This window comes from Carcharodon carcharias, chromosome 11 (genome assembly GCF_017639515.1).
Source record: "Carcharodon carcharias isolate sCarCar2 chromosome 11, sCarCar2.pri, whole genome shotgun sequence".
Classification (NCBI taxonomy): Eukaryota; Metazoa; Chordata; class Chondrichthyes; order Lamniformes; family Lamnidae; genus Carcharodon; species Carcharodon carcharias.
In genome coordinates, this window is record NC_054477.1 from 93,504,089 (window position 1) to 93,516,156 (window position 12,068).

Here is a 12,068-nt window from a genome sequence, read left to right on the forward strand (position 1 = left end):
CACTGTGCTGTCAGTCATGCTGTCTTTCAGATGAGATGTTAAACTGAGGCCCCGCCTGCCTATTCAGGTGGATATAAAAGATAATGTGGCACTCTTTCAATAAAGAGCAGGCCAATTCTCCCTGGAGCAATAACAGAAAATGCTGGGAAAACTCAGCAGATCTAGCAGCATCTGTGGAGAGGCGAACAGAGGGCAAGAATTTGCCGTCAGTGTGCAGGGGCTGGCTTGATGCACAAAGTGATGCCTGATGACGTCGAGCGTATGTTCCGATGTCATCAAGCGTCATTTTGATATTTCGTTGAGCGGTCGCGCGCTGGAGGTGGTTGCGTGCCCGCTGAAATGTCAATGGCCTATTAAGGCCATTAGAAACGAAATTAACCTAGTTAAGAACACTGCCCGTCCAACCTTAAGGTTGGTGGGCAGGCGAAGAGCCCAAGCAGCCTTCGCATTTTTCAGGAAACCTCATACACAGGCAGATGAGGTTCCCTGAAGCTTTTGTTAAATAAATTATTAAAATTTCCAAACTTCACAAACATGTCGCAGCTCATGTGACACTGTCACATGTGGGGACATGTTTAACTAATTTTTTTACTTTATTTATGAAAAAGTTTTAAAATCCTTTCAATTTCCCTGAGGCAGCTCCGTGTCTCAGTGAGATTGCTGCGCTCTTTCGCGCGCATGCACGATAGAGCGCAAGCCCCGACTCTCACTCCTTCCCCCGTCGGCACAGGTTATTGGCCGTGCGTTATGCTGAGCGGGCCTTAATTGACCTGCCCGTGTAAAATGGCACCGCACAGCCGATCACGGGCGGCGACCAGCCCTGCGCCCGCCCCCACCTGCTCCCACCCAGCCCGCCCACCATAGGAAAAATTCTCCCCAGAGTTAATGTTTTGAGTCCGAATAACCCTTCTTCAATTCTCCCAGGTGCCTGGCTAACATTTATCCCTCAGTCAACATCACAAAATATAGATTCTCGGGCCATTATCACATTGCTGTTTGTGAGAGGTTACTGTGCACAAATTTGTTGCTGCATTCCCTGCAATACAGCAGTGACTACACTTCAAAACACTTAATTGGCTATAAAGTGCTTTGAGATGTCTGGTGGTTGTGAAAAGAGCTATGTAAATGTAAGTGTTTCTTCTTTTCTCTCTGCAGATTCTGCCTGACCTGCTGAACACTGTTTCACCTTTGCACTGAACCTGAGGCCAGATGAGGAAATGTTTACTGCCTTGCTTTTACAATGTTGCTTTACATTATGTTTATTCATTCTCATGACAGAGGGTGTCACTGACAAGGTCAGAATTTATTACCTATTCCTAATTGTTCTGAAAAGATGGTAATGTGCTTTCTTGAACAACTGCAGTTGTTTGTTATTCTTTGTGTTGTTTTTATACAACTAGTTTGACAGGTCACTTCAGACGTAGTTAAGAGTTAACCATGTTTGTGTAGGTTTCAAGTGTAAGGACAGAAAGAATCCTTCCCCAATTCATAAACCAGTTGCTTTTTAATGACAATCTGACAGTTTCATGGTCACCAGCTTCATATTTCCAGAATTTCAAAACCTGAATTCAAATTTTCAAATGGTCATGTTGGAATTTGAATTAACTTTCTTTAGATTCTTAGTCCAGTGACAACCACTATATTAACCTGAATTGCACAATTAGCAAACCTTATAACTGAGGGAGAGGGCCCTCTACAAACGGTTCATCATTCTAAATGTACAGGAAAGTTTGTGTTGTTCCTGTGTAACATTAACATCATAACTCTGTAGCTCATTAAAAATACCAAGCGACAAACCTCATGGGTGCTGCCAGCACAAGGTGCCAGAATGTACAGCCCAAGACATTCACTGGACCTGGGAGATTTTTCATTCTGATTTCAAGTTGGTTGTTGCTGGAGTCAGACCCCAAGAGTAATCACGTACAAACAGGGGGAGGGAGAAACCAACAGAGCTTCATGTGACCATTGACTAGCAATGAGAAATAAACCATAGAGCTTCATTGTTTGAATACAATAAGAGTACTGGGAGGAAAATTTGAGGCCTCACTGCAAGTTATCTCTGCTAATTATCCTATCCTTTTTCTTCCTTATCTCCTAATGTGCTCATTCTCGTGCTCATCTTCCTTTGTTTGCAGTTTCCTTTCTTCTTCTGCTTCTTCCACAGCTCTGTCCCTTTGAAGGACAAGGTTAAGCAGCCACAGCAGACTGTAATAACCTTGGAGACATTGAACTGTAGCACCTAGGCTGGTTTCTGCAGCCTCCGGAATTGATGTACAGGATGCTGATGATATGCTCAATTAGGTCCTGGCAAAAGTCTGCACCTCTCAGATCCTTGGGTTTTAACCTGGTGTCATCAGCCAGAGAGCAAAAAAACACTGATGAACGCCTGTTGCATCACTTTAGATACGGGCTGCTTGAGTATGTTTGCATTTACATGTTGAAATGATGGTGACATGATCCACTTTATTTCTTAGCTGACTTTTTCAGTACTAATACATTTTAGAAAAGAACATTTCAAACTTTTAACATTTTTTTCTTACACAAAATTACATTTAATTTACGAACAACATAAAGTTTAGTTTATGTGTATCCAAAAAATAGGATGAACCGGGCATTGCCATTTTTAATGAAATGAAAACAATCACAAAATTGTGAAACAGGAAACTGTGACCACTGAAATAAAATCACGGTTCAGCCAACGCAGCTTCATACATTCCACATGTCCACAGAGCCAAAGGTTGACTGGCATCTTCCAAAAGCTGCAGTCGCTGCCTTCTATTTCAAGTCAACCACATGACGCGCTGACGTGAGAAAAGGGGCGAGAGCGCAATATACTTGTTTGAACATCGGCTCTGGCTTCACAAAGGCAGAAAGTGCTAATGGAATGAAGTACAAATGATCAAATGGGTCCGGTTCACATTCTCCTAATTCTCAGTCTTTCCGGGATCGCAAACTCTATCACTCGAACTTACTACATCGCAGTGAAAGAGGAGACATGGAACTACGCACCCAGCGGCATAAACGTCCTCACAAACCAAGAACTGGAACAGGATGAGTATGTAGAAAGGGGAATCTTTAAAAACATTGCCTTCAGCGGGTCTTAGCTGTTGATTCCAGTCGGCAGTGTTTGTGTTTCTAAATCTTTTAGCCTGTAATTGTGATCAATGGTGTCTTCGAAGTGTGAAACTGCGTTAGTTTTATTCAAGACTGAGATGATTGTAGACAATAGAATGTAATTACCTAACATATGTGTTACACCGAGCACTCAATACATTTTTTTGCTTCCGATATTTGACATTTGTTCTTGGAATGTGGACATTGCTGGCAGGCCAGCATTTATTGTCCATCCTATTTGCAAAGTAGGTGGTGAACCCCATTCTTGAATCGCTGCAGTCCAAGTGATGTTGGTACACCCAGAGTGCTGTTAGGGAGGGAGTTTCAGGATTTTGACCCAGCGATGATAATGGAACATCGATGTATTTCCAAGTCAGGATAATATGAGACTTGGAGGAGAATTGTAGGTAGTGGCGCTCCCATGTATTGGTTCTCCTTGCTCTTCTAGGTGGCAGAGATCATGATTCTGGAAGACTCTAGAAGGAGCCTTGATGAGTTGCTGCAATGCATCTTATGGATGGTACACATTGCTGCCACTGCCACTGTGCACTGGTGGTGGAGGGAGTGAATGTTTAAGGTGGTGGAAGGAATGCCGATCAAGCAGGCTTCTTTGTGTACGATGGTGTTGCACTACTTGAGTGCTGTTGGAGCCGCACTCATCCAGGCAAGTGGGGAGTATTTATCACAATCCTTACTTGTGCCTTGTAGTTAGTGAAAGGCTTTGGGGAGTCAGGAGCTGATTTTCTCAATACATAATTCTCAGCCTCTGACCTGCTCTTATATGCACAATATTTATGTGGTTAGTCCAGTTCAGTTTCTCATAGAGTTATAGAGTTACACAGCACAGAAACAGGCCCTTTGGCCCATCGTACCTTTGCTGGCCGCCAAGCACCTACCTATTCTAATCCCATTTTCCAGCCCTGTATGCTATGGCATTTCAACTGTTCATATAAGTGCAATTTAAATGTTGTGAGTTCCTGCCTCTACCACCCCATCAGGCAGTGTGCTTCAGATTCCAACCACCCTCTGGGTAAAGAAAATATTTCCTCAAACCCCCTCTAAACCTCCTGCCCCTTACTTTATATCTATGCTCCCTGGTTATTGACACCTCCACTAAGGGGAAAAGTTTCTTCCTATCTACCCTATCTATGCCCCTCATAATTTTGTATACCTCTATCAGGGCCTCCTCTGCTCGAAGGAAAACAATCCCAGCCTATCCTGTCTCCCTTCATAACTGAAGTGCTCCAGCCCAGGCAACATTCTTTCTGATCAATGGTAACTCACAGGATGTTGATGGTGAGGAATTCATTGATGGTAATCCATTGAATGTCAAAGAGAGAGAGTTAGATTCTCTTTTGTAGGAAATAGTCGTTGCCTGGTGCTTGTGTAGAGCAAATACTACTTGCCACTTATTAGCCCAAACCTGAATGTTGTCGAGGTAATACTCTGTGGAGGCACTGACCTCTTCATTATCTGAGGAGCTGTGAATGGAACTGAACATTGCTTCAGTGAACATCCTACTTCTGATGTTATGATGGAAAGGAAGCTCAGTGATGAAGAAGCTGAGGATGGTTGGGCTGAGGACACTTACTTATGTAATTAATGCATTGATGTTCTGGGACTGTGATATTTGGCCTCTAACTTCCACAGCATTCTTCCTTGGTCTAGATATGATCCCATCCGGTGTACCGTTTTTGCCCCTGATTCCTATTGACTTCAATTTTACTAGGACTCCTTAATGGCATGATCAGTCAATTACTATCTTGATGTCAAGGGCAATCATTCTCACCTCATGGGTGGAATTCAGCTCTTTTGTCTACAGTATGCCAGGGCTGTGATGAGGTCTGGAGCCAAGTGGTCCCGGCACATCCCAAACTGAGCACTGGTGAGCAGGTTATTGGTGAGTATGTCCCACTTGATAGCACTGTTGATGGCACCTTCTGTCACTTTGATGTTGATTGCGAGTAGATTGATGGGATAATGATTGGATTTGTCCTGCTTTTTTTGAACAGAACATACCTGGGCAATTTCCCACTTTGTTGGTTAGGTGCAGCGATTGTAACTGTAGCGGAACAATTTATCTATGGGCACAGCTGCTTCAGGAGCACAAATCTTCAGCACTATATCTGGAATATTGTAAGGGCCATTTTTGTATCCAGCATGCTCAGCCATTTCTTGATGTGGTGTGGAGTGAATCAAATTGTCTGAGAACTAACAACTATCATGCTGGAGATCTCAGGAGGTGGCCAAGGTAGATCATCTACTCAGTATTTCTGGCAGAAGATGGTAGGAAATTCTTCAGTCTTGACTTTTGCACTGATATGCTGGGATTCCTGTCATTTAGGATGGGGAGGTTCCTGGAGCTCGTTCCCCTGTTAGTTTTCTAAATGCCCACCATCAACCATGACTGGATGTGGCAGGACTGTAGTGTTTTGATCTGACTGGTTGTAGGATCACTTAGCTCTGTCTATGGTATGCTACTTCCACTGTTTAGCATGCATGTAGTCCTGTGTTGTGGCTTCACTAGGTTGGCAGCTCATTCTTAGGTATGCCTGGTGCTGCTCCTGGCATGCTCTCCTGCATGCTTCACTGAACCAGGGTAGATCCCCTGGCTTGATAGTAATGATTGAATGAGGGAATTTTTGGGCTATGAGGTTAGAGATTGTGGTAGACACAGTTCTATTGCTGCTGATGGCCACAGCACCTCATAGCTGCCTAGTTTTGAGCTGTTGGATCTGTTCTGATTCTATCCCATTTAGCATGGTGATACTGGGTGTCCTCAATGTGAAGATTGGATTTAGTTTCCACTGGGATGTTGTAGTGGTCACCCCTATCAATACTGTCATGGATCTTTGACGGTTTAGTTGGTGAGAATGATTTCAAATAGGTTATTCCCTCTTCTTGGTTCCCTCATAACCTGTCACAGACCCAGTCTGGCAGATATGTCCTTCTGCGCTCTGCCAGCTTGGGTCAATGTCAGGTGATCTCTCCTGTTTTGTTCTTATTTGACTTTTCTGTAGTGGTTTGATGCAACTGAGTAGCTTGCTAGGCCGTTTCAGGGGGAAGTTAAGAGTCAACCATATAGCTGTCGGTGTAAAATCACATATAGGTCAGACAGCGTAGGGATGGCAGATTTCCTTCTATGAACCAGATGGGTTTTTATGACAGTCCGGTAGTTTCATGCTTATTATTACTCAGACAGACTTGTTAAGTTCAGATTTATGTAATTAATTGAATTTAAACTCTCCAGCTGCCATGGTGGGATTTAAATTTATGTCTACAAAGTATTTGTCCATTTCTAATCTAGTAACATAATCACCAAACTACAATTCCTGGCCTCTGACAGTACATTTTTAGTACCACATTTCTTGTCTTTGGGAAGTCAAATAATCTATCATGTTTGCTTTGTGATGTATTGTTTAAAAAGGGACACAATTATAATGCTTTAATGTGCATGCATGACTAGTGATGTGTTAAATAATAGCATCTCCTATTTTAAAGCATCCCCTATTTTAAAACTATCAGCTATTTTAAAAGTTGGATTACAAAACAGTTCCATGAAAATTACATTGTAATGCAATAGTTTACCCTGTGGCAAATGGAGAGTACAAAGTATCCTTGTGGTTGATAGTGTGGGTGTGAAGCTGTTTTTTTGAAGCAGCACACCTAGAACTCCTCTTTAAAGGGGCAATGCTACTTTAACATTTACTTATATATTTTACATTTTGGCAAGGAGTGTGTAGGAATTGCAGACAAATTCCCCTGTACAAGAAACATCAGTTCAGTTTCTGAAAACTGTCCTACAGTGTGGAATTTTTCTTGATTACTCAATAGCTGAATAGTAATCTGTTTGTTCAAAAGTTTCCTTGCAACACACTTTACTTTATTTGTGTAATTTATCAAGTCTCACTCATCCTGAAAATGCACAATTCTGCATTTGTAAGAAGTCGTTCTTGTTCATTTTGATGGTAAATCCCACTTCTAATATTTCACCAATCTTGACAAGTTTCTGTACTGGATGTGAGGGAGAATGATTTTGTGTAGCTGGTAGTGTTTTCTACAAATTTTTAAGTACATGCTTGAAAACTAAACAGCTGCAGAGAGGTTTGTTGTAGCACAGTAGCCAACACAATGCTGACTAGCATATTTTTTGAAAACAGGCAGGGAGCTTATTTGAAACATTACAAAGTGGTTGGTGCCAGTGCTCAGTTAAAGGTAACCGTAGAACTTTTAAAAAATTAAATTATTCCTAATTACATATTATTTTGCAACCATTCATACATCAATTAAAGATTGTGGGCAGATGCTTTGGGGGAAATGTGATGCAAAGGATGTAATTTTTTTGGCCATTTGAAACAATAAAAGAATTGTCAGATTGCTGTACAAGCTGCAGTGTAAATTTGTAACTTAAGTTCTCTTTGAAACAGCCACATAGTCAATAGAGCTTCATAAATTGGTACAAACTGGAATGAGATTACCTTGCCCCAGATTTTTATGTGGTGAGTTGTTATTATCTGGAATGTACTGCCTGGAAGGGTGATTCAATAGTTAATAGAAGATTCTTCAGTAGAAGATTTTATAATCAATTTTGAAAGGGAATTAGATTTATAACTGATAAACAAACAACTACAGGGCAATGAGGAAAGAGACTAAACTGATCACTATTTTAAAGAGCCAAAGCAACTGTGATGGGCTGAATGACCTCCATCTACATTGTGCTGTATGTGCTCTATGTGCCATAGAAGTGCTAGGCAATGACCATCTCCAGCAAGAGAGAATCCAACCATTTCCCCATGATATTCAATGGCATTACCATCACTAAATCACCACTGTCAACATCCTGGGGTTACCATTTGACCAGTAACTTAACTGGACCAGCTATATAAACACTATGGTTACAAGAGCAGGTCAGAGGCTGGGGATTTTGTAGCAAGGAACTCACCTCCTGACTCCTCAAAGCCTGTCCACCATCTACAATGTGCAAGTCAGGAGTGTGACGGAATACACTCCATTGCCTGGACGAGTGCAGCTCCAACAACACTCAAGAAGTTCGACACTATTGACAACAAAGCAGCCTGCTTGATTAACACCCCATACACAGCCTTAAACATTCATTCCATCCACCACCGACACACGGTGGCAGCACTGTGTATCAGATTACAGGATACACTGCAGCAACTTGTCGAGCTTCCTTCAACAGCATCTTCCAAACCAGCAACCTTTACTACCTAGAAGGTCAAGGGCAGCAGACAAGTGGAAACACCTCCACCTGCAAGCCACACACCATCCTGACTTGGAACTGTGTTGCTGTTCCTTATCTGTCGCTGGGTCAAAACCTTGGGACTCCTTCCCAGCAGCACTGTTGGCATACCTACACCACATGGACTGTGGCGGTTCTAGAAGGCAGCTCACCACTGCCTTCTCTAGAGCAATTAGAGATGGGCAATAAATGTTGGCCTAGCCAGTTACTCCCACAGCCTGTGAAAGAATTTTTAAAAAATGATTCTATATTACTCAAGAATGGATGCACACAGGCTCCCATTAAGGAGTCTTAAAAGGAGATAAATTATTTTCTTAAAATGAAGCCCATGGATGTACTAATATTTATATTACAAAATATTAAAAATCAAAAATTAATTTGAAAGCTTGCTTTTAGTAGTTGCAGTAGAGGTTGCTTGAGGTGGAGGAAGGAGGTTTTCAAAGCAAAGATATGCTGATTCTTCAACATTTCTTAGATAATGTCTAACAGCTGCTGTAATTTACAATTGTCTAAGAACGAAATGGTGAAAATCACTTCATTTTCAGGACTTAAAATGGTGTTACTTTTGTCATACATTAACTGAAAGGCCTGAGCACCCACGCACAATTCATGCCTGCAGCGTAGTATCATTTTCCATCAAATTCATAACCTTGATATGAAAATACATGTGGTCTATAGCGCAACTTAATTTATCTCTCAGATTGCCAAATCAAACTCAGATTTAACCACATTGTTTTTAGCCCACAAATAAGTCAATCCATCAGAGAAAAATTGGGGTGGATTTTCAACATACTACCCAGATGTAAAACTGCGGATTTTGCCTATCCATTATAGAAATGGATATTTTTTTCTTCCAATTGAAACAAATAAAAATTAAAATTAAAGCCAGACTGACACTCGGGTGGCAAGCTGAAAATTCACCCCATTGTCTCGAGTGTAAGAACAGGAACCAATAGACTGCCCCTAAAATAATGCACTATGATGCACATTAAAACCAATCTGCTTACTTTCTCTGAAACTGCACACTTAGCAGGATGCGTGAGGTACATGACACAGTGTTTATAGCTGTACAGGGGATTCAGGGGATGTTGGTAAAGTCAAATTTATTGATCATTCTTAACTTCTCTGTGATGGTTGGGGGTGGAGGATGGTCTTGTCATTGAACTGCTGCTTTCAATATGGTGGTGACCCTCCCAGATGCAGTTAGGAGGGTAATTTTAGGATACAGGTATTGACTCAGTGATGATAAAGGAATGGCAGTGATATATATCCAAGTAAGGACTGTGTGTGACTTGGAGGGGAACTTCTAAGTGTTACATTGACCATAACATTGCTGTTTTTGTCCTTCTTCGTGGTAGATGCCCCAGTATCTCTGAGGTATTGTTAAAATAACCTAATGATGCAGTGCATCCTGTGATGTAGATTGTACATGCAGCAGCCAGCCATTTGTATCTGAGATGACATGGATGTTGGAGCTTGGGCAGGTTCTCAAATGGCAGGAATAATAAGGCAACTGCAGCTCTTTCACACTTTGTGATGACAGATAGTTCACAACAATGGGGGTTGCTTTCAGTCCTCACTGACCCTTGAATGAGAACAAGCAGAAACAGAGAAGATTTGCCCAAAACAGACTGGGTGCTCTACACCAAAAGCACACTGTCTGACATCAAGAACAACAGCTTGTATTTATATAGTACCTTCATTGCAATAAAACATTCTGGGTTGCTTCACAGGAGCATTGTGAATGAAAAGATGATACCAAACCACATAAGGAGATATTAGGTCAGATGATGAAAGTTTGCTCGAAGAACAAGGTTTCTGGCAATGTGTCAAAGAAGGAAAGTTAAGTAGAGTGGTGGAATAGTTTAGGAAGTGAAGTCGAGAGTTTAGAACCAAGGGAACTGTTGGAACGTCTGCCAATGGTAGAGCATTTTAAATCTGGGTTTCTCAGGAGGCCAGAATTAGAGGACAGTAGAAAGCTCAGAGGGTTGTGGGGTTGGAGGAGGTAACAGAGATAGGGAAGGGCGAGGCTATTGAGGAATTTAAAAACAAGGATGTAAAAGTGAGACGTTGCTTGACTGGAAGCCAATGTAGGTCAGCATGCACAGGAATGACAGGTGAATGAGACTTGGTGCGTGCAAAGCAGCAGAGTTTGTGGAGGGCAGAATGTGGGAGATCAGTCAGAGATAACAAAAGTATGAATGTGGGTTTCAGCAGCAGATCGGCTGAGGCAGGGCTACAGTCAGGCAATATTACAGAGGTAGAAATAGAGGTCAACATCCATCACAGCTACAAACCCAGAACACTTACTTGATGCTGACTGAAATCCATTGTCTCCAGAACTTCAGGTTTAACAGGGAGAGAGATAGGTATCTGTGTCATCTGCTTTGAGAAGAAATTCAAATAACCTTGAGCAAAGAAATGGCATAGCCAGTGGCTGTTGAAGCGACGTTTATGTCTCTGGTTCCTTGCAGGCTAGTTTGGCCAGGAGCTGACTTGCCGTGCATAGATGTCTGAAATAGGTGATGGATGCTTTAGTCAGTGGACTCGATTTACTATGATTCCTTTCCCAATTAGCAACAACAGCAGTTTGACAAAACGTTTATGTCTTAACTGCTGCCATTCTAAAAGTACCAAAATGATTGATAATGCCCTTGCATCAGCTGTGGCTCAGTTGGTAGCACTCTTATATTTGAGTCAGCAAGTTCTGGGTTCAAGTCCCACTTCAGGACTTGAGCACAAAAATGAAGGTTGACACTCCTTAAGGAATGCTGCACCATCGGAGTGCTGTCTCTCAGATCAGATGTTAAACTGAGGTTCTACCTGTCCTTTCATGCAAACATAAATGATCCCATGTTGCTACTTTGAAGAAGTGCAAGGCTATTATCCCTAGTGTTCTGGCTAATATTTATCCCTTAATCAACATTACAAAAACAGATTACCTGGTCATTATCACATTGCGGCTCATGGGAGCTTGCTGTAACAAATTGGCTGCTGCATTTCCTACATTACAACAGTGAAGACACTTCAAAAATACTTAATTAGCTGTAACTTTGAGATGTCTTGTGGTTTTGAAAGGTGCTATATAAATGTAAACCTTTTTTCCTATGTAGCCATTCAAGACTTTAGCAACAATGCAATGGCTTGCACAAAGTAAGAAGTGTTCTGCTTTATCTTGTGCAGTTAACTCACGGCCAACAACTCTATTGTGCAGGTTAATACCTGCTCCCCAGGCAGCATCTGCCATGCTCTTAATTCATGACAAACGTCTGTGCCAGGCTTATTTAAATGTGAGGGGTTATTGGAAGCATGAGTCCTTGAAGACCAAGATAAAAGCAAAATACTGTGAATGCTGGAAATCCGAAATAAAAACAAAAAATGCTGGAAAAACGCAGCTGGTCTGGCAGCATCTGTGGAGAGAGAAACAGAGTTAATATTTCAAGTCCATATGACTCTTCTTCAGAGCTAACGAGAAGTAGAAATGTGATGGATTTTATACTGTTTAAGAAGGGGTGGAGCAGGTGGAGCAAAATAGAAGGTCAGGGATAGGTGGGAGCTAAGGGGACACAGGGCACAGGACAAAGGGAGTCTTGATGGTGGTAGTAAAGAATAAAGAAGGTGTCAATAGTGGCATAAAGGTAAGACAGCAGAATGTGTTAATAGCAGAACAAGGTTCAGTGTTCTGTGAAAGCAA

General features: G+C 41.8%; 1 protein-coding gene across 3 annotated transcripts in view; it reads left to right on the plus strand.

The window, feature by feature from the left end:
* The first annotated feature begins 2,723 nt into the window (after window positions 1-2,723).
* The window catches only part of LOC121284395 (ferroxidase HEPHL1-like), a 124,870-nt gene continuing 115,525 nt past the window's right edge, over window positions 2,724-12,068 (plus strand). For 2 of the 3 annotated variants that reach the window (XR_005944476.1, XR_005944475.1), the window contains exon 1: window positions 2,725-3,055. Coding sequence is in view for 1 of the 3 variants with exons in the window: in XM_041199833.1 (XP_041055767.1) it covers window positions 2,904-3,055 (152 nt within the window). In the remaining 2 variants the exon portion in view is untranslated. Of the gene's footprint in view, window positions 3,056-12,068 lie in introns of all 3 variants that reach the window. The other variant, XM_041199833.1, reaches the window with a different exon arrangement.